Source organism: Alligator mississippiensis, chromosome 5 (assembly GCF_030867095.1).
Source record: "Alligator mississippiensis isolate rAllMis1 chromosome 5, rAllMis1, whole genome shotgun sequence".
NCBI lineage: Eukaryota > Metazoa > Chordata > Crocodylia > Alligatoridae > Alligator > Alligator mississippiensis.
In genome coordinates, this window is record NC_081828.1 from 171,888,665 (window position 1) to 171,911,194 (window position 22,530).

General features: G+C 53.9%; 2 protein-coding genes and 1 long non-coding RNA gene across 3 annotated transcripts in view; 2 read left to right on the plus strand and 1 right to left on the minus strand.

Annotated features, from left to right (window-relative positions):
• Positions 1-445: 445 nt before the first annotated feature.
• DLX5 (distal-less homeobox 5) lies at positions 446-3,173 on the plus strand. Its single transcript, XM_019497751.2, has 3 exons — positions 446-1,101; positions 1,688-1,872; positions 2,396-3,173. Exons 1-3 carry the CDS (start codon positions 747-749, stop codon positions 2,732-2,734), a joined length of 879 nt encoding a protein of 292 aa, XP_019353296.2. The 5' UTR covers positions 446-746; the 3' UTR covers positions 2,735-3,173.
• A 4,012-nt stretch (positions 3,174-7,185) lies between these two features.
• LOC109285843 (uncharacterized) overlaps positions 7,186-22,530 on the plus strand; it is a 49,230-nt gene continuing 33,885 nt past the window's right edge. Inside the window, exons 1-2 of the long non-coding RNA XR_002093731.2 lie at positions 7,186-8,282; positions 9,736-10,215. This is a non-coding gene — a long non-coding RNA (uncharacterized LOC109285843). The remainder of the gene's footprint in view (positions 8,283-9,735; positions 10,216-22,530) is intronic.
• On the minus strand, positions 10,995-16,059 carry DLX6 (distal-less homeobox 6). Its single transcript, XM_006271883.3, has 3 exons — positions 15,151-16,059; positions 13,775-13,968; positions 10,995-12,143 (listed from the first exon to the last, which is right to left on the minus strand). The coding sequence occupies exons 1-3, from the start codon at positions 15,515-15,517 to the stop codon at positions 11,892-11,894; spliced, it is 813 nt and encodes a 270-aa protein (XP_006271945.1). The 5' UTR covers positions 15,518-16,059; the 3' UTR covers positions 10,995-11,891.

Below are 22,530 nucleotides of genomic sequence, written 5' to 3' on the forward strand. Positions count from 1 at the left end.
GCAGATGCAGCTCCCGCGGGACCCAGCGCGCTCGCGTCCTTGTACGGGCCCATCGGGCCGCGGGGCTGAGCCAGGCAGGGAGGACCGGGCCCGGGCGCCGTAGAGGGGCCCGGCCGGGGCTGGTCCGTGCCGGAGGCTGCGGAGCCGGGCTGCTGTTAGGCCCCACCGGGCCACGGCTTTTCCCGCAGTCCCCCACGGCCGGGGACCGCGATCGCCACGGGCTTTATTGTGTGCCGAGCCCCCCCCCCCCCCCCCCGGGCACAGCTGATCCCGCGTGGTAGCTCCATGCCGCCTTCCCCTGCCCTGGGCGGACAAGCGGGGTCTCGCTAGGGGCGGGGGCCGGCAGAGCCCCGGGCGGGGGGTGGCCCTGCCCCCGGCCCAGCCAGCAGGTCCCGGCTCCCGGCGCTGCTCAAAAAAAAAAAAAAAAAGGGAAAAAAAAAACCCAACCCAGGAGGGGTGGGGGGAAGGGGCCGGTCCGCGATCAGAGCTTTGTCGTGCGGAACTGGCTGGGCGAGGTAGCGTGCGGCTGCTCCCGCCTGCTCTGGCCAATGGCACCCGCGCCTCCCCGCTGTGCGTAAGAGCGCAATTAAGGATTTAACCAAGCCTGTGCTGCGCCGCAGCCAGCAGTCTGCCCGCGCCGCCGCCAGACGCGGAGACTCCACCGCCTCCCCCAGGCATGTCTGCTCGGCGCTGAGCGCCGCCGCCCGCCCGCCCGCCCGGCCCGGCCCGGCCCGGCGCGGCCCGCAATGACCGGCGTCTTCGACAGGCGGGCGCCCCCGGTCCGCGCCGCCGAGTTCGCGGCTCCCTTCCAGACGGCGCCCGCCATGCACCACCCGTCGCAGGAGTCGCCCACGCTGCCCGAGTCCTCGGCCACGGACCCCGACTACTACAGCCCCGCGGGGGGAGCCGCGCACGGCTACTGCTCGCCCACCTCGGCTTCCTACGGCAAGGCGCTCAACCCCTACCAGTACCAGTACCACGGCATGAGCGGCGCCGCCGGCTCCTACCCCGCCAAAGCCTACGCGGACTACGGCTACGCCAGCCCCTACCACCAGTACGGCGGCGCCTACAACCGGGTGCAGGGCTCGGCCAGCCAGCCAGGTGAGCGCCCCGCGGCCCCGGGCTCGGCACGGCGCGGCCCCGCCCCGCAGCCAGGGTGCGGTGGGGCCCGGGCACCCCCGGCGCGGAGCGGTCTTTCCAGCCTCCAAGGGCCCCGCGTCGCCGCCCCGTTCCACCCCGCGCACAGGCGCCTTGCTCGTCAGATCCCCCGGGCTTCCCCCGCTGGGATCCACTAGATCCCGAGGCAAGCGGGCACAGCCCCCCTGGCCCCCGTACGTGGTTGCTTGCCCTCGCTTCAGCCTCGGCGGCTGAGACTGGCGGGAAGAGCACCCAGGCGCGGCCGAGCCTCCCCGCGGCAGAGCGGAGCCAGATCCCCGGGATAATGGGCTCTCTGTCCGCCCAGCCCGGCCAGGCCCGGCCGCTGCCTGCTCGGGCCCCTTGAACTGCCCCCAGCCTGAGGCGCGTCCTCCCGGGCCGGACGATGCGAGGCGCCGCCAGTGCCGGGGGCCCGGGGGGGGATCGCCCGGCGCCGCCCGCTCGGGGGGGCAGAGCTGGGCTGGGCCGCACCGCACCGGGCCCGCTCCGCTCCCCGCGCCCCGCTGACCCGCTCTCTCCCGTTCCCGCGCAGAGAAGGAGGTGGCCGAGCCGGAGGTGAGGATGGTGAACGGCAAACCAAAGAAAGTTCGCAAGCCCCGGACTATTTATTCCAGCTTCCAGCTGGCTGCCTTACAGCGGAGGTTTCAGAAAACGCAGTACCTCGCCCTGCCCGAGAGAGCCGAGCTGGCCGCCTCCTTGGGACTAACCCAGACGCAGGTAAGAGGGAGCCCCGGCCCCTCGCCCCCCGGCCCGATCCCTGCCCCGGGCTCCCGGCCCGGTCGCGATTGCCCGCCCGGCATTTGCCCGGCGTAGGGTCGCCGCTCCCCGCTCTGTTTGCTCGGGAGGAACTGCGGATCCGCCCCCCCCGGCCGGGATGAATTGCGCTGGTCTCTGCACTGCCAGACCCCGGAGCCGGCCTGGCTGCGTGGGCGACGTGGCTTCCTGCCGGCTGGATCTGGGTTGCAGCCAGCCCCTGCAGGCCCGGGCGGCCTGGCTGCTCCGCGGGGGCAGCCTCTTGCGACTCCCCGCTCCCTCCGGAGATGCAGAGGCGGCCCGGCTTCCCGGGAGGCCCGCGGCAGGCCGAGGGCACGCGCCGGGTCTCAGATGGGTCTTACAAGCTGCTCCTGCAGGGCCGCGGGCCTCACCTGGAGGAGGGCAGTGGCGGGGCCCTCCAGGACAGGGCACCCCGATAACTTCCACATTGATCCTGCTGATTCCTCCCCCCCCACTCCCCTTCCAGGTGAAAATCTGGTTTCAGAACAAGCGCTCCAAGATCAAGAAGATCATGAAAAACGGCGAGATGCCCCCGGAGCACAGCCCCAGCTCCAGCGACCCCATGGCCTGCAACTCCCCGCAGTCCCCCGCCGTGTGGGAATCTCAGGGCTCGTCCAGATCGCTTAGCCACCACCCCCACGGCCATGGCCACGGCCACCCGGCCGCCTCCAACCCCTCGCCCGCCGCCGGCTACCTGGACAACTCCGCGCCCTGGTACCCGGGCGCCAGCGCGCTCGGCTCCCACCTGCAGCCCCACGGCGCCCTGCAGCACCCGCTCGCCCTCGCCTCGGGGACGATTTACTAGGGGCCGCTCGGGGGGGCCTCGCCCTTGCTTTTCCTTTGGGCCTTTGCCCCTCCTCGGACGCCGGGGTTTTGCCGTCGGAAGGGCTGGAAGCAGCGGCCGGGGGGGTTGGAGAGGGAGACCAGACAAAGGGGTCCATGTGTAACGCTTGTGCATGTAACTTATTGCATTTCAAAGGCAACCCCCCCTCCCTCTTTTATACAGACGGACCTAGGGGAGTTTCTCTCCCCCTCCCCCCCCGCCCCTCTTTTATTTTATTTTATTATTATTTTTATTATTTTTGTTGTTGCTCAGCTGTGGACACTATCAATGGTGCCTTGAAATCTATGACCTCAACTTTGCCAGAGACTTTTTTCCAACGTTATTTTAACCCTGTAAATACGTGTAGATAGAGGAATTAAACTGTATATTCTGAAGAAATAAAATTATTTCCACCACCACAGCCCTTGCCCCCCACAGCCACTTCTTGCCGGCGCCTGGGAGACTGGGGCGGGGGGGGGGGGGTCCCTGATGCTGGGGGGAAGGGGGGGGGGCCGAGGGGATCCTGCCCTGTGGATCCGCTTGGTTTTCAAAGGCAATTTCCCCTGTCCCTGGAGCTGAACCAAGCAGGAGATCGCACAAAGCTGAGCTGGAAATCCAGCAGGGCCCGAGCCCTCTCCGGCGCGCCGTTGCCAGGGTTTTGGAAGGACACCCCCGCTGATCGTTAGCGCCTCCGTGCAGGCGGCTGGGAGCATTGGACTGAGCCCTGGGGGCGGCAGGGGCAAGAAGGGGACTGGGAAACCCGGCGACCGAAGCGTCGGCCTCGCGGACCTGCCCCCGAGAGCCCACCTCTCCGATCAAACACCGGCCCGCCGCCCCGGGGCAGGAAGAGCAGTGCTCGGCCGGGCGGGGGGCCAGGGGCACTGCCCGGCCGGGCCCGGCTCCGAGCTTCATTCCGGCGGCGCCCAGAAACGGCCCAGAGGCTTTGCCCCGAGGGCCCCGCGCGGGAGGCGACGGCAGCACCGCCTGCCTGCGGGCTTCCCGCTTCTGCCGCCCTCTCTTTGCTCTTCTTCCTCAACCCTCCTTTGCCACTTCTGTTTGGCAAGGCGGGAGCCCGGCCCGCCGGGGGGGACAGGTTGGCGCACGGGACCCTGTCTAGGGGGGTGTGTGACACACGGGCTTGGGGCACCCCCCTGCCCTGCCTGAAATATCCCTCTCAGGGGTCTGCGGGCCACTTGCTCCGCTTCTGGCACCAAACACTTGCTATTGGTAGTAGTAGTATTAGTATTACTAGTATTCTCAACCTCATTATCATCACCATCACCACCATTATTACTATTATCACTGTTTCTCATTACTATTACTGATTACTCCTATCACTATTACTCCTGTCGCTATCACTATTACTATGACACATTACTATCACTAGTACTATTACTAGCATTATTACTGTTACTCTGCTGCTTGAAAGCACATGTACAATGAAAGACCTTGGTAAGCACAATAAAGGACCCCAAGCACGTGTAACGAAATGGTCAAACGTGGTGCAGAGACAGGAGAGGACGAGGACTATTAGGCTTATTCCTAACACTATGACTTCTTACTACCAGGATCACTGTCAGTGTCACTGCCCCTGTGACGCCCGGTGGTTTTCCTGCATTGTTTCCAGGTCCCCGGGATCTCCCTAACTCTGACACGGTTGGCGAAGCTCAGGCTCCAACTCCCCCCACCCACGCCCAGAGCCCCCTGGCTGCTGCTTCCCGCTGTGGGAGCGGGGCTTGGGGGAGCGTTTGGGAAGCCGCTGCAAGCTGCCCTTCCCCGGGACCCCCTCGCCTTTGCAGACCCCCCGGGTTGGACACAGGCGTGGAAGTGCGTTTTCCAGGGTTGGCTGGGCCTGCCTGCGTCGGGGCCGATGGGTTGGTGACACCCTGCCAAGGGGAGGTGGACCCCTCCGAGGGAGGATGCCTCATCTCAGGCTCCTCGATATAGAGGGGAGAGACAGGGCTCCGTACGGTCAACCTTGAAGCTTGCGACTGGCATTGCATAGCCTGTCATTAAAGGCAGCGGCTCCCTTTCCGGAGCGGACGGAGCCAGCTGCGCCGAGATGTTTGGCTTCTGGGCTAGTTCGGATTTCGCTCCTGCTTCGAATGGCGATGATGATGATGGTGGCGATAGCTGCTCAGCCCAGCCCTAGCCCCTCAAGAAGGTGTCACGGGAGATCCACTGCAGGGAACGGGGCAGGGATCCAGCCCGCGAAGCAGCGACGCGCGCAGCTGCCGCTGCAGAAGGCGCCAACCCCGTGCCCCAGGCTGCCCTGTTTCACATGACCACCCCAGAGATGCGGCCAGCCCAAGCCCCAGTCCAGGTCAGGGTGCTGGAGTAAGCGCGCAGTGGTTGCGGTTGTGCGCGCACACACGTGCGTCCCCCGGCCTGGAAGGCGCCCCTGTCCCCCGCCCCGCCCCGCCGCCGCCCGGGCCGTCTGTCCGCGCCCGGAGCCAGCCCCGCGCCCTGGTGCCACTCCATCCCGGCCTCTCCCGGGAGCGATCGCATGAACTGTCCTTTGTCTGACGCTCAGTTCCTGCTCGGCGGATTCCTGCCTCCCCCCCCGCCCTCCTTCCTGGCGGCCTCTTCCATGTGGAGCTGGGGCAGCCCGGGGAGCCGAGAGGAGCTGCATTCCTGCGGGTGCCGAGCGGCTCCAGGGCTGAGCCGCAGGGCCTTAGACACACACACACGCACAGAGAGCAAGCCACAGCCCCTGCTGCCCTTGATCTGGCGGCGCATCCACCCCGGAGCTCTCCCACCCACAGATCCACCCTGCTGCCGGGCTCGCCCTCGGGGACTGAGCGCAGCACACACACAGCCCCAGCCGGGCCAGCTGGACACCAGATCTCTCTGCCCAGCACCGACAGGAAGAAAAGCTTGCTCAGCTGCCCCCACCCCGACACGCACCGACCATAGGTAGCCACCAAGCGGGTTGTGCTTCTGCTGGGCTCCCCTGGGACAGACAAAGAGTCCTCGCCTGTCCTGGGTACCCACTAGGTACCTCCCCCCTCCCCCTCCACACTTTCTCCAGATGGGGGTGGCTTCTCCTGCAAGAGGTACCCGACTTTCCTTCCACACGCACGCACGCACCCCAACCTGTCAGCACAGAAAGCCCAGACAGACTTTTTTTTTTCTCCTCGCTTTCACTTCTCTCCAGCTTCCCAATAAATTACCCCGAGTTGCCCCAGTCCTTTGTATAGACATTTCAGGCCTCCAGACGTTGCACATTTCAGATCTGGCAGCGCCGAGGCAGGAATATATCATAAACGTGCATCGCACATGTGGTATTGATTAAATATTTCTACCACGCAATTTCGCGTCTGACAGACTTTAGGTTGCTGGGTTGTGGATTACAGAAAGTATATCTATTGCTTCGGGAAAGTGAAGGGGGGGACACCCTCTTTGCTGCCAGCCATCTGAGCGGTGCCTGCAGTAATGTAATAACCTGTTTTATAGGTCAAGCAAGACCCGTGAAGATAGGAACCCGGGACTTCGCATTAAGCCTCCTCTCTCTCTCTTTTTTTTTTTAAAGGGAGATTCTGCGTTAGGGCAATGAAATGTTTCTGTTCTTTGTTCTGCAGGGCCTCTGTTTACAAGTGATTTATGAGGATCAGCGCAGGAGTCTATCTGCCAGGAAGAGATGCCTGGTTGAGCCTGGTCCACGTCTTGCACCGAGATGTCTATTCAAACAAACACACACACAAAAAAAAACGCGGGGGGACCTTTCACCGCAGCAAACCCCTCGGGGTCGCCGGGAAGTTCCAGATCACTCTGATGCTGGGAGAGATGTAGCCGGGCACCAGGCCCAGCTCAGCAAGTCGGGAACGGAAAGGGGGGCGGGGGGGGAACATTTTTCTGATTTCTGCCCTCCAAAACCCCCTCAGATGTGCGATGTAAAAAAAAACCCCAAAAAACCTGCAGTTCCACCCTGGTGCAATAGAAACAAAGAAGGGCCAGATCCCGAGCTGGGATCAATCCATCTGCCTTCGTTTGCCTTCTGACCCGCGGAGTCAGAACCTCTCCTCTGTGATGTGCGCCATAATAACGCACTTGGGAGGCTTTCGGCTGGCAGTCGCCATTGATCCGCTTCTTTCCCCGCGCTCTCCTCATCGATTTCCGCGAACAAAGATGCACATGAAAGGATGCGCATTGCCGCGCGCCCACGTGCTGCGGCCGGGCCTGGCGGGTGCTCCCCGCTGCGCTCCGTGCCAGCCCTGGGCGCGGGGCTCGGCGGGGGCCGCACTCACCCACCCGGCTCCCCTCTCCCCCCGGCCGGAGGTGGCGGGCACCGCTGTCCTCCCAGGGGCCGGCCCCGGGCACGGAACACGCGCCACTGATGATCTGGCCCATTAAAGCTGGAGCAGGCTCACGAGTTTCACACTCGAGGTCAATAAAGGCTAATGGGGGGTTGGGTTGGGTTGGGGGGGGGGCCTCCGGCGAGTGGCCCGAGAGGTCCCCTTGCCTAAGCTGCAGGCAGTCGGCTTAGGCAGGCTCCCTTCGTTTAATTAATTGCAATTAAAAAGCTCTGCACTCATTTCCTAGAGGGCTCCCGAGGACTGATCCGCGGAGCGCGTGGGAACTGAGCGGAGGCCTAGGGGCCCTAGACTCACCTGCGGACTGGCCGGCTGCGCCCGGGTGTTTGTGTGGCTGTGATTATTTATTGTGAGGAAGCAAACATTGCTGCTGCCACTGCGCCAGCGGTGCGCGGAGGGCCCGGGCGCTTGCGAGAAAAGCAAGCACTTGGCTGACAAATTTGCGTTCTTGAGGGTGTGGGAGGGAGCGCGAGGCCTCCTTTTTTGGTAACGAGGGAAATAGTGCCTGGGAAGGGATGAGCCGCGAGAGGGGTGATCTGAGACATCAGCCAGCAGAAGCATCAGCCTCTGAATACACAACGCGCTCGCACGATCTGAGATTTGGACACGTAACGCTGCAGACCACTGATTTGCTATTTTCTTAATTCCCGCTCTTCTTATCCCCTATGAATCAAACAGTCTTTTGTCCTTCAGAGTTTGATTTGATCGCTACTGTTCACATTTCACTTTTGTATTTTTCTCTTCCTATACCATTACTCATTGAGTGCCCCGTGAAATTACAATCGTACATTTTCAACTCAGCAGCCCATTTGCAGTGCAAAAATAGGGTCTAAATAATGGCTGAATTAGCCCTACTGGACAGTTTCAGATGTAACACTCTGTAATAATTATATTGCAGGCTGGATTAGGATGCTATTATCATAATCTGGACGTTTACAATTATCTGTAATTTGCAAAGATGCGCCAGGTCTTGATTACAGCAGTTTTTTTTTTTATCAAGCTAACCATCACTAAACAGTGACAGTAATAACAGCTAATTTTGCTGGCAATATAAGAGGTGCTGGGGTGTGCAAACAATTTCACACCTGGATGTGCTCACTCAACCAAGAATATAGCGAAAGAGCTTCTGCCCTGAGACTCAGAAAAATATTCTCCACTGCTTCTGTTCAGTATAGATTTCTAGACCCTGATCATTGCTTAACAGATTTGCACTGGGGGTAAGTTTTTTTTATTTCTTGCCTACTTCAACGCACCGCTCAGCTTTGTCTGTTCACACGTTCGGGGTTACTTTTGTCATTTCTAGAGCACTGTTTTAGAGAGTCCGACCTCTGTCCTGTTTAGTGGGGTTATTTCTACGTAAGCAATAAGATTCGGGCTTGTTGTTCTGGAATCTGTAACGGGAGCTACAGGGAAGTCTCTTTTGCTGCAGGTATCTGTGCACCTCGGCTCGCAAAGGCGATCCGGGGGACTTGGTTTCTGGTTAGCTGTGCCGGAGGGAGGCTGTTGGCTGGGCTGGCAGAACCAGGCTTGGGAAAGGCGAGTCCCTTTGAGGGGAAGAGGAGAGCTCACGGGGGCTTTCCGTGCAGCGAGGGGCTCTGCTGGCGTGTGTGCCTCGGGCAGGAAGGTGCCACCAGAGGCAGGAGGGACTGAGGACCTTTCCACCCGAGCCCAGTGCGTTGCTTATTACTACCGCGCGACTGGAAGAACCTGGGATTAGGGGATCCTTACTTCTTTTGGGAACAGGCACATCAGCTGCCACCAGTCTCCCCAGCTTACTTTCCAAAGCTGGTTTGGGGCAGCAGGGCAGGGGGGCACCCCCGCGGTCTAACTGCGGGACCAGGGTTAAACGCGCCCAGAGGTTTTAAGACCAATACCCTCCCCCCCCCCCCCCAATATACAGGATCTGAACCCAACGGGCTGCAGAACAACAATGCCACGAAGCCCCGGGTTTAGGCGGAGGGGAGGCATGTTCCTGATCTATCTATAGATGACGCTGTTTCATGAGAGTCTCCTTTGGTGGCAGCTGCTTAATGTCAGATGACACCGTTTTTGCTCTCATTTGCTCACCATATTCCTCCTAGAAGGGCCTGCTTGTGACACCTCACTTCTCTGGATCAGGTTAATTGGCATTAAAAATGTATCTTTGAAATATTCGGAAATTGCAAGGAAAGCAAAACCAAAAAAAAATAGTGTGTGGAGGGGGCAGCTTTTCAGTGCAGTCGCCCCCTCCGCTGCTTCCTGCAAGAAAATACCTCATCCCAAACACACGAATCCAGCCCTTCAGGTCCCTCGTATTTATAGATCAGGCTTGGAGATGCAGTCAGCGGCTATGAAAGGGTTAAGTATTACCCCGCGCAATTAAGCCATTGCGGCTGTAGCTTTGGAATCTGCAGGGGAAGGTCCCCGGGGGGTTGGGGGTGAGTGGCCCTACCAACGCGGCTGCTTGCTGTGCTTCACCTGGGTTTCCGATTCACCTGCATACACGGAGGCTTGGGATGTGTAAACTAGATTTTCCAAAAAAAGAGAGAAAAAAATACTGTTGGTTTAAGTGTATGGTAGCTTTCTCTCTAACGTAATTTGAATAATTCAGTGAGCCCCACTACCAGCTGTACTTCTAAAGCCTCTTCCATTCTTTTCAGCATTATAATTTTGGTTAATTTTCAATTTTAGGTCCTACGTCTCTGCAATTTGTGTATGAATAACAGAATAATTTTCCTCTTTTGTTTCGCCTTTCCTGTTCCTGAATCTAAATAAAGATGGCTTTTTAGTATTAAAAGTGGAAGAAAATTACAGGTAATTATCTTTGACGGTAAAAACGCTGTAATCAGCGGGCTACATGAAAAATTACTCTAATTATGGCTGCATTTAAGAGAATGGAAAAAAACCTTCTTGTGGATAAAAACCTTAAATTGTCCCCAATGTCTGCTTCAAATTGGATGGCACTGCAGCTGGAGGCTTTGTTCAGAATTGATCCTGGGGAGCTCTGAACCCAAAGTTTCACAGTGGGAAAGGGAAAAAAAAGAAAAGAAAACATTTTTCCTAATGTAACAATACGAATGGTAGAAAATGACAAGACTGATCGGTTTTAAACCATTCTGAAGACTGACTGAGTGTGGAAGTTGCTCAAAAAAAAAAGGAGCTGGTATATTGGTAAGTAGTCTTTGCTTTGTGTCTAATTATAGTGACTGTCCTTTTGCACGACTGTATGTAGCTGTCATTATATGGAGCACTCTGAGTATCTCTATTGACTTCTGATAAATGGCTCAGTGGTTTCAAGGTTCATAATTTGAAGGATGCCCAGGTCTCTAGCCATTAATTCTCGCAGTATGGGGCATGCAGCTTGTGTGACGAAAGGACTTTTCATTTTCATTATTTCTCTGCTTTCCACAATATAGTAAGGATATAATTCTCCCTGGACAGTGCATTGTATACCTAGGCACCTTTCAGGGCTTTGCAAAACATTACACAGCTTTAATTGTCTGTCTGTTATTTAAAAACAAAGGAGGGCGCCTCCTCCTCCTCCTCCTCCTCCTCCTTTTTCCCCCTTCCTCTCCAAACCTACTCGTGTAGGAAATAATGCAAAGCACCGAGTTTTACCTTGAGGGAACCCTCAGGTTAAATGACAGAGTCATGTTTTTTAAACGTCAAAATGATAGCAGTATAATGCTGAAAACAGGCTAAGAAGCGACCGGGTGATTAGAAACATCCCCAATTGCCTGTGCAGTATAGACAGGTACGGGGGCTCAGGTTTATACTTTCAAAAAAAAAAAAAAAGAAGAAAGAAAAGTCCTTGCTGGTACATTTATTGCTTTTCACGTCAAAAATGTTGCGGGAATCACTGTGCGTGCCTGCCGGTGTCTGTAGCCATAGCTGTATCTAGAGACAGAGAGGATGTGCTGTTCCATCTGCAGAGAAATACAAGACACACGGGCTTTTTGTGGCTTTTACTCTATATATGAAAGGAGACAAAAACATACAAAGTATATATACAACTAAAATTCAACAATATATACAGAAAGGGTGCTCCATATAAACGTCCCTATAGCTTAGTGAATGAGAATGCCACCACTCAAGTACTAGACCTTGCAGAGCCAGGGTGGGCTGCTTTGGTGGGTCCTCCCTCGGTCTTTCCCTGTGCATTTCCGGGGGTCTGGAGGTGAGGTGAGGTGAGGTGGGGTGGGGGGTCCAAAGAGAGACAGTGGTTTCTTCTGCGTTGTTGCCCATTTCATTTTGATAAAGCATGCAGGTTTTGCTTCGTCGTTCTAATGCTCTAATCTTACAGGGTTTGTTTGCTTTTTTTTTCTTTTTCAAACAGTTCTCTTTTTTTCCTATTATTTTTTCTTTGCCTTTTTCTTCCTTTATTTTCAATCTGGATTTGGTGAATACAAATGCAGGCGTGCGAATAGCCTCCCTTTCCTCGTGTAATGTCTTTAGTTCATTAAACAAGTAAAAACGTCGCCATGTATATTTGGGTTCTTCTTGGACTGGGGAAGAGAGGAGGAGAAAAAAAAGTCTGTAAAAAGTTTTGCTTTGACGTATACTCCAAAGAGAAAGAGGCTGGTGCCTTCAAGTCCAAATGAAAATATCCTAAAGAGAAGTGTCTTATGTGCGCCAGAGGGAAAATTGTGTCTTTCTGTTCAAGATCAATCGCTGAGGTTACTTAAAAAAAAGCCACCCTGTCTCCTTGCCACACGTAAAAGTCCATGCAGAGCCTGTTAGCTGGCATCGCTGGCAAGGCAGGGAGCCTCTTGCCATGGCGAGACTGGGCTTTTTTTCTCTCTCTCTTACTTCCTTTATTTCTGGACAGAGTATTTCTCTTGGACAATTCACATCATTTGTGGTCTCTGCATTGTGTCTTGATGTGGAGAGGAATACCAGTGAGAATACCCAGGCATGTAGCTGTTGGGAGGCATATTGACTCCCTTGGTGGAAGCTGAAACGTCCCAGACTGGAGGGAGGGCTGGCGAGCGCGGGGACAGGGCGGCGGAGCCCGGCAGAGGGTCGCTCTCGTGGGGGTTGCTTCCCTGCTTTAGGAGCTTCTTGAACTTGGAGCGTTTGTTCTGAAACCAGATCTTCACCTGGAAGCAAAAGGCAGGAGAGATTAGGCCGCGCGGGCTGGACCCACTGCCCAGGGACCCCCGGGCATCGACATGTAGAGCAGGGGTGTCCCTGCAGCGAAGGAAGGGCTGGCGTTGCCCCGCAGCTGGGACCGTGCGGACTAACGGGTTATTAGTAATAACGGGCAGGGCGGGCACAGCTTTGCACAGGGAGCCCAGGCCAAAACAATGACTCGGCGCTCCAGGCAGTTTAGGCTCCTGGCTCACACACGTGCGTGCGAGCGCGTATGTGTATAAGCGTGTCTTTACACTTATCCACGGATCCTCTCCTTCATTCGGGATTTTGGAGGTCATTTGATCAGTTGGGCAAACTGTTGTCAAACAGAGGGAATCATATGATCCTCTACTAGGAGACAGTAACCAATAGACAAAGGGCATCTCGAAAGGAAAAACGTAAATCAGAAAACAGGCACCAGCAAGCAGGGGAAGAGGCTGGCTAGGACGAGGATTGAGCTTTTATTTGAAAAGCACGACCTCTGCAGAGAGGGTCACCTCCTGGCCGCAGGAAGCGCACTGGGCTTCAGCCTGGTACCTTTTGAATCGGGTCAAAATCTCCGATAAGGAGTTTTCCCCTGCACTGGGGCTGCAGGATCGGGCCCGTCCCGAATTACTGTAAGGTGACAGAGAAGGGTCTTACTTAAAGATTCAAACCACGGGCTGCAGCTCGCAGGTTAGTCTTTAGGTAAGTAAGGACACTACACCCCCGGGACTCGTCCGTCGTCGGGGGTGTTCAGGATCGGGCCCATAGCTCCGTGTGTGTGAGCACCCGCAATCTTTTCCAATGCCATTGGGATAATAACCAGATACGTTTACGTGTTTCGGGTCTGCTCCGGATTTTAAAATCGTCCCCATCAGCTAATGCTATCCATTGGCAGGCTGAAACACTGCAAGGCTTTGGGGGAGTCAGCATTGCACACTCTTACATTTCACAGGAGTCGACACCGTTTCTCCCTCTGCAAACCTCTGCTCGGGAAGCCTGTAATACCTGGTGTCTTTCAAGCTTAAATTAGCAGGCTAGCACCACTACACCAACCACACTTAACTATGGCTTAACCTGCTATAATTTTGTACACGGTTGGCTTTGATCTTCAGATCTATTATCACCTTTGGTACATTTTGCCCAAGGGTAAACACTGCATTTGAGTTAGTCATCCAGGATGAATTAACTATTGATTTTACAGGTATTTCCTAATGAGATCTTGCTTTCTCTGTATCTCTAGGTTGCTACCAGCTGGATTTTTATTTCAGCTCTTCCCTGAGAGCTGAAGGCCTAAGGTTTCCTTATTTTTTTTCCCTTCACGATTGAGCAGGTTGGTGAAGTAATTATTTTGATTTTTTTTTAGTGGTGTCATCCAGAGGGGAGCGTTTGTTCGCTACTGGGCTGAGGAACCGCAGATGCAGTTATTGCAGTGGCAGACCGTAAGATCTGTCTCGCTTAGATATCGGATGGCATTAAGTACCGTACGGCATGGCATGTATTCCCTTCTCTACGGCCAAGTACACAGGCCGAGATGTCTAGTGAAGCTCTGGCCCGGGCTGGCCTGGTACCGTGCGGCCAGGATCTCAGTGATTCGGGGTTCCCAGTAATTTACCTGTGTTTGAGTAAGTCCTAATGAAGCTGCCAGTTCAGCTCTCTCTGGAAGTGCCAGGTACTGGGTCTGCTGAAAGCGGTGATTTAAAGCTTGAAGTTGTAGGCTCGAATAAATGGTTCGTGGCTTCCGAATCTTTTTCCCTTTTCCATTGAATCTGATTTCCCCATTCTCGATCACTGTTGTTTTTTGCTGATCTGCAAGCAAACAACACACTTGAAATAGCACCAGGGTAGGGAACGCCGCACGCACTCGGCAGCTTCTGAACGTGGGCATTTTGTTTGCCAGGCACCCTCCGCACTCTCTCTGAACTGCAGCATGCAACAATGCCGGCTCGATCCCAGTACTCCAGTGTTGGCACACACATCCGCAAGGCTACAAGGCATCAGACAAGGCTGACTCCGAGTAGAACCGTACCCATTTCCCCACGGAAAAAAAAAAGAAGAAACTGTCCCTAGATTCTGGATGATTTATTTTGCTTGCAAAATACATATCTATCTATATAGCATTTGCTTTCACGGAGGGCTTGCTCATTCCATGGCCATTGAAATATCTATCTATCTATCTATCTATCTATCTATCTATCTATCTATCTATCTATCTATCTATCTATCTATCTATCTATCTATCATTTGCTTTAATGCAGGGCTTCTTTGGCCATCGAGGAAGGGGGGGGGTTGTTTTGTTTTTTACACGGCTAATTGACTTCACGTCGCCAGTTTGGTGGTCAGTGAATTCCCAGGTAGATACTTTTAACAGTGCTTTATTTATTGGTGTATTTATTTATTTAGTTAGTTAGTTTTTAATCTCAGGCGAATATATTAAAGAACGAGCTGCTAGCTGGAGGGAAAGAGGGGGGGGGGGGAATGGCACAGCAAACTCATCTTGCAACTTTCACTCCGCAGGTGTTAATAGTAATTCTCGCCCTGCGCCGGGAAACAAAGGAGCCCCGGCCACAGTCCTTAAGCTGCCTTGAAGCGCCCCCGACATGGTCCCCGGCCCGCGCCAGAGCCGGCCCGGCCCGGCCCGGCGCGGTGTGTTCGGGCTGCAGGCCCGCGGTCACGGGCACCGCAAGCAAACAACCCCCCTCCCTCCTTGCTTCCCTCCTCCGGGGCCCCGGGCTCCGCGGGCAGAGATCGCGGCTGGGAGGCGAGGGGAAATGCGGCGCGCGAGCACGGGCATGTCTGGATCGCCCCGCAAACACATGCGTGCCCCTGCAAACACACACACACGCAGGCATGCAGGGCGGCGGGGAGCCCGGAGCACTGGATCCGTCCCGGCGGGCTGGTGCGGGCGGGCGGCGGCGAGCCGGGCCCCTGGAGCCGGCGCGGGCTGCAGGAGGGAGAAGCTGAAAGCGATAAGAAAGCGGCCGCTCTCACCTGCGTCGTCCGCCCGCGTCTGGCTGGCCGCGCTGCTGTTGTGGTAGGACTGGAGGTAAGGGCTGTGCTGCGAGTGGCTCATGTAGGGGTAGGCGGCCAGCGAGCGGTGGTTGTAGGAGTTGGCGCCGCCGGAGTAGGGCGAGCCGTGGTGGTGGTGCTGGTGGTGCGGGTGCGAGCCGGCCGCCGAGTGCAGGCAGTGCAGCGGGTAGTGCGCGCCTGCCATGGCCGGCGAGCTCTGCTGGGAGTGGGGCGGCGGCGGCGGCGGCGGCGGCGGTGGCTGCTGCTGCTGCTGCCCAAACTCCATGAAGGCAGATTTGGAGGAGTCCTGCGCTTCCAACCCGTCAGCCATCGTAGTCATGGTCATCATCAAAGTTTGGGAGTGAGAGAGCGGCTCCCTCAGGCTCACCCCCCTCTCGCTCCCTCTCTCACCAGCCACCTTAGAGCCTATTATCCTGCACGGGGAATTAGTGAGGTGGCTCCTTTTTTTTTTCTCCCCTTTCTTTCTTTCTTTCTCTCTCTCTCTTTTTTTTTTCCAGAGCACTAGTGAGAGGGGCCTTGTTCACTGAGGGAGGGGAGAAAGGGAGGGGTGTGTGGGGGGGGACTATTCCTGAGGGGGGTTTTCTCTCCTCTTCCCCTTCATTCCCAACTTGTTTTTTTGGCTGGCGGAGTTTAAGGCAGAGATTTTAAGGTGGATTCTGGTAAAGTTGAGCTTCTGCTTTTAGACTTGAGGCAGAGACGCCACAAGTCGAATGGTTTGTCTCCAAAGGGCAGCGCCTCCCCATTGGTCAGTCAACCCCTGACGTCACCACCCCGGAGCTTCTACTGGCGTCTGTGCGAGCTCGGGCTTAGCCCACCTTCGGCAACTCGAATCCCAGCGAGAGCCGCGCGCGCCCTGCCCGCGTGTGTGTGTGTGTGCGTGTGCGTGTGTGCGTGTGCGTGTGCGTGTGTATGTGTGTGTGTCTTGTGCGCGCGCGCCTGGTGCTGCAGCACAGCTCTGCTCTCGGAAGCCTCCTCACCAGACAGCAGCACCCTCTTGCAAACACAACACATCCTCACAATGAGCCTCTTCCCAACCATAGATGAAGCAAAAAAAAAACAAAAAACCAACATGCATTTTTATTTTTTGCACGTTGTCACTTTCTGGAGGGCTGGGGCATTTGTGCCTGTGTCATGTGCATTTGAAGCCAATGCATCCAATCCACCCAAGTGCAGCAGCCCATCTACTGAAGGTGTGCTGTAGTGGATCCGTGTGCCTCACACCCCAGAGTTTCCCCTTTACTACATTTCCAAGCACGCAGTAAATACACGTAGGTTGAAAAGGATTCTGAAAGCGAAAAAAACCCAGAAAACGGTGCCAGCCTGTCTCCTTGCTGAAAAAAAAAGACAATATTTTCTATATTTTAGAAAGGGCAGGAGCCTCTTCAGAGAGCGAATCCTTGGAGATCTGACAGTAATGCATTTTTTCCTATTGAAAACAGAAGCTACTGTAATGCTTTCAAATATATGCAAATGACACATGCGGTTAGTGGTTTGGCAAATCTTGATTACAATATAAACTACCCAAGTAAAAGTGCCTTCGTCCTAAATTTGTCTTTAGATTACAATTCCAGTTGATTTTATTTTATTGTCAACATTGTTAATGATAAAAATAGAGTCGTTTTACAGTTATTTTTACTTTCTGGAAGGAGGCAATTAGACTTCTAATCAGGAATACACAAAAATCTCCCATGATTAACTGCAGTACTTTGTTCAAATTGCTGCTATAAAATTCAGAACAATTTGCCTGTAATGATTATGGACTGGGTTTATTTTGGGAGGTGGAATAAAAGTGGATATAGCATAAATTATCCTCTAATTATACACCAGTGTCGCCTCAATTATCCTCTTATCAAAATGGTTGTCTAACTGCCGCATTTAGTTTCAATTCTCTCCTTTTTTCTATAAAAAGAACTTCATACCTTGTTATTATTAATCCATTTATTATTTGCAAGGGGATTTATATCTGAGCATCCAGGTGGTATTACCACTTCTCGTTCAAAGATGGACTAGAGGAAAGACATTTCGGTTTGAACCAGCACCGTTGTGGATCTATCCTTTCCTTCCCCGTCCCCTTGTTTAAAGCTCCTTGCGTCCGACTAAGGTGGTGGGGGGAAGCCGCAGCTCCAGAGCCCGGCCGGGAGGATGCAGGTAGGAGCAAGGCGAGAGCCATCCCCGGAGGAAGCCGCAAGCCTTCGGGCTCTGTCGGGGCCCGTCGGTGTCCTGCCGCGGGCTGGGGAAGCGGCCCCCGCACAGGACGGGGTCGCAGCCTTTGCGGGGCGCTCGGAGACGCCGCGGCTGGTGGACTGGGGGGGGTCCCGGCCCGGCAGAGGCGGCGGGGCTAGGCCAGGCTGTGCCCGTTTGCACAGCACTCCGCAGCCCCTGGGCACTTGCTGTCCCCTGCATGGGGGCATCTGGACAGGGGGTGTCTTTTTTGTTTTCCGGGGGAGCAGGGATCCATTCCCTCCCCGGTTAACTGGTTAACTTCTCGAGGCGCTGGAGTCAGTTCAGTGACTCTGTATGCAACTGCCGAGAACACGCCAAAGGGTAACCCGAGCCAGGCGTTTACACACCGGCCCTGAACAAACCCGCTCCTGGTAACACCGAAGAGGGGGGAAGGCACGGAGCCCGCTCTGCCGGGCGCAGGGGACGTCCTGCACGGGGGCAGGCGCCCTTGGCAGCTCCCCCCCGCACCGAGCTGGGCGCTGGCGCTCCGGGGCAGGTGCACATGTGTGCTCCCCTCTGCGGGGCCGGCCCGGGAAGGTGCCCGCAGCGCCCGGCGGCAGCGCCCGCGGGTTTCAAGGAGAAGCTGGAGGCCGCGCTGGAGAGAGCGAGAGACACCGGTTCAGGGAGCGGGGAGGGGAGAGGACAGGGAGAGGGGACAGGGACAGCTGTCCGGCTGGACACAGCGCGGGCTCCCGCGTGGCGGCTGCATTCAAGAGCGCGGTGTGTGTCCGCGCGGCAGGTCACTGCAGCTAGAGGGATAGAAACAGGCTGGCCTGGGCGGTATGTGCCTCTATGAACACCCAAAGTGCCTTTTAGAATTCATTTTATCTATCTATCTATCTATCTATCTATCTATCTATCTATCTATCTATCTATCTATCTATCTATCTACACATACACGCACCTACGTATGGGCACAATCCAGCATGACCACCTTCAGAATAAGGAAGTCTGTATACGTAAGTATATAGAATTAACAAAGCGTCCCTGTATAAACAGTTGTTCAAGGGATACATACATGCATACATACACTTCTAGATATCTCTATCTATATGTAGATATATAGGTATAGATACACATACATATCATGTATCCTTTGGCATGTAATATATCTCTTGCTATATATCGAGACATGTTATGTGTGTAACTAACTATTCAAGGAGATACGCACACATACACACATATAGACATAAATAGTTATCTACAGAGAGAGGCAGAAATATTTATCTACACATATATATAAATAAATATATTTCTCTCTATATATGTCGATATATATGTATGCCTATCTATCTATCTATCTATCTATCTATCTATCTATCTATCTATCTATCTATCCTTTGATCAATGATATGTATATATCCCTTGAACAACTACACATCTCTTGAACAATTCTCTACACATGCCTCCTCTTTTATTTATTTGTTAATTATGACACGTACTTATTATGTGTGTGTATGTGTGTGTGTTCACGCACACCTGCATGTATATGCCTAATGCGCCCTGGAGCAGTTTTCAAGCGATGGATTGCCATTTTCTATAGGACAGTTAACTACCTCAAGTCTTATACTAGTAATTTTCCCAATTTAATTAGGCAAATCTATCAGTGTGGAGCTGGCGCTTTCTTGTGTTGATTGGCTGATGTTAATGACTCTTGACTAAAAGAAGCGAGGTTGGTTGTAAATATTTATTGTTTTCATTTTGTCCTCCAGGTCGAAGGGACCACACCTTTGGGGAGTGGAAAAGGCTGAGGGGGCTGTGTTGATATCACACAAAGGAGGTGGTGGAGGGGGTTGTTGCGTGTCTCCTCTGCTGAACTCTGGTTTCATAGCCGGGAGCAGGGCTATGCCGAGCTGGGCCTATTGTCCCTGCGGCCCCAGATGCTCCAGGGTGTCCTCTCCCCCGCCGAGAAAGGAGGGTGAGACTGGCCCAGGAGGGGACCTCTACTAGGCTTTGATTATTCCAAACAAGGGGGGGGGGGGAGCCAGTTTTGAGGAGATTGGAAGCCGAAGCCTTCACCGAAAGGGGTGGCAGGTGTAGAGAAATATTTATTGTCTGAAAGGCAGAATTTGAAAAAAGACAGACAATCTTGGAGTCTAAGAACTGCTCAGAGACAGAGATTAGTGGCAGAGAGCTGTTAAGAATATCTATCTATCTATCTATCTATCTATCTATCTATCTATCTATCTATCTATCTGTCTGTTCTTGTGTACGTATTTTCCCTCCAGCGTGTTTTATTAAGCATTAGTTAAGCAGGGCACGGGTTGGTTGCCAAGTTGGTTTCAGTTACCAGGTTATTTCTAAAGAAATTAGACCTGTATAAATAGTCTTTGAGTTCAGAGAAATAACCCTGTGTTCATTTCCATGGTCACTAAAAACTCATAGTGTGGGCAGGAGCACGTTTCTTTCCACTCAGAATCTAAATTATTAAAAAGATATACACATCAGGAAGCAAATGATGAATCCGCCGGAGGAAAGAAGGCAAAGGCAACTGTGGATTCCTTTGTAGAGGGTCTGGCGTTGGCAGTACGGGCTAGGAGCGGGGTCCGTGTGGCCAGGGAAAGCAAAGCGCTCGAGACTTCCACATTACCCAGTATATGCCAGCCAACTGGTTGTCCAGGCTTTGGGCTGAAGCTATAAAACCAGCATGAGCTATAGTCATCTGACAGCAAATCTTCCCCACGATGAAAAGCAGCAGTTACTCATTAATATTCTCTTTATCAACTGTTTGCTTTTTCTATATGTCTTTGATAGCCAAATTCGGGCTCCCGAACAGAGATGTTAGAAGGGCCAGGGCGTGAACATATCGTTTCACGGCCACAAATCCCGACCTGGCCATCTCGAGGCTGAGCCAGACCCGAAGTCAATCTCAGGCCGAAGGTGCTTTCCTTGCATCTTCTGTATACACAATGACTAGAAAAATAGACTGCATCAGGCGGATCCGAGGCCGAGCCTTGCAAGCTCATGTTTTCAAAGAGCCCCTCTGGATGGCATTTCATCCTCTAAAACCAGACAACAATTAATCCAAGAGAAACGGGCGAGACTCAGTCCTCCCTACCCCTATACACACACGCGCGCATAGAAGTACACTTACACACCACGTGGACCTCTACTGATATTTCTTTAAACGAAAGCTTGCGATGCTAAAATACTAACTACAACCCTCTCTCTGTACGTGCTTGTGCGCACTGTGAGTGACTGCCTATAAATGTGTATATATTACATTCTCCAGAATATATAATCTATACCGTATATGCACTCTCATTGGTATACATAGTATTAAACGGTCAAAGATATTTGACCATGTGGTTTAAACTCAAGTTTCTTTGGCCATAAAAGATATGTGTAAGTCAACAAACACCAGTCTGAAGGGACTAGCAACAACAGGAAACGGGGATCTATTTTTAGGATATAATACGGAGTTAATACAAGTGGCCAGAGGCTCCTATCTGCCTTCTGTTTCATTCATCCATTCCACAAGAGCAGAGCAGAGAAAACCAAAAGGCTCTTTTTATTTCTCTGTCTCTCCTTTGCAGTCAGCCCTATGCTGATAATATACTGATGAGTTAAAAAAATGTTCTTTGTTTTTAGCAGGCACCAAAAATCGAGAAGGTGTGTGTGTATGTGTGTGTGTAGGCGCGTGTGTATGTGTGTGTGCATGTTTGTTTCGGGGTGTTGAAATCCAGTCCTTAATTAGATGAAAGTAAGCACTAGTTTTGTATTAAATTCTCATTTCAGATCGTATTTTGCGTAAGGGCTCTGAGCAGCTCTCCACGCATTTTGGACCTGAGTGTACACACACACGCGCGCACCCACGCAGGCACGCACCCGTAATAAACACACACTCCCCCACACATCCAAAACAGGGAGACACGCTAGCTGAGGCATAATTCTCCCCAAGAACCATCCGAAGCATCAGGACAGGCAGGAACTTATTTTGGAAAGTATTTTCTCTCGTACACTTTTCCCACTAAGGGCAATGTGTGCGCGCCTCTGTGTTTCTACGTATACACGTACAATGAGCACAACACTGTCACGTATTTAGTGTGGGAGGGGTGGGGGGAAAGCAGGCAGATCCCTTTATGACATCAAGAAGAGGAACCCTTTACGGATCGGGCTGGTGACAGGAACAAAATGCTTAGAAAAGTGGAGGGATTTTTTTATAAGGTAGAAAAAAACGATGACCAAAAGACCTCCCCCTCCCCAGAAAGCATCTAACTCGCGGGGCTAACCTGGGAGGGAGGCATATGACACAGCCCGTGCGGACTGGCAGCCCACCGCTCTACCTGCCGGGCCGGGTGATGCCCTCGCTTAGGGCAAACCTTGCCTTAGCCGGAGGCACCGCAGGCGGCTGCCGGGCGCGCCCGTGGGCTTCCCCCGCCCGGAGCCCGCTCTGTCTGCCCGCATCTCTGCCTGGGCTGGGACACTGTTCTCCAGCCTTTCCCTGCCCGGAGGTGACGGCTCGGCGACAAACAAGCCAAAAACCATCTGACGGATTCACCCCTCGTCAGCTGCCTGATTTCCAGGGAGCAGAGAGAGGCTAAAACAGGATCTCTTGCCCTGCATGTGCTGATCACATTTTCCCTCCTCCCCTTCCTCCCCCCGGTCTCCCGAGCCTGTTTACCCCAAGACCCACTGCCTGGTCTCTTCTGCCAGGATGTCATCTTGCCATCTCCTTAATAGCAACCGAGTGGGAAGCAGAGGATCCCGCAGAAGAGGTCACCTCCGCAAGCTATTTTAAGGAGACGCTGCGGAGTTCAGTGCTCCCAGTCCAGCGGAGCGGAGCCGAGCCTCCTCTGGATTTCAACCCACTAGCATTATAACAGACAGGCAGGCGTCGATGGCTTTCCATCCCGCTAGTGTGAAGGAAGTGGCGAGGAGGGGAGAGAGAAAAAAACCTCAACCCCCCGAGCCTGCAGATGGATCACACACGCAGCTCCCTGCGCTGCAGCGCGGGTCAAGCTAATCGAAGGCAGAAGGGAAAGATCCACAGAGAGCCAGCCACTGTCTCTTGTACAGATTTGTAGCGAAGCCTTGGCTGTAATTAAAACCTTACCGGCAGATTAATTCAGTGTGTTGCTCTGCAGCAGGCTTCGGTGTGTTTTGTTTAATGGTAAA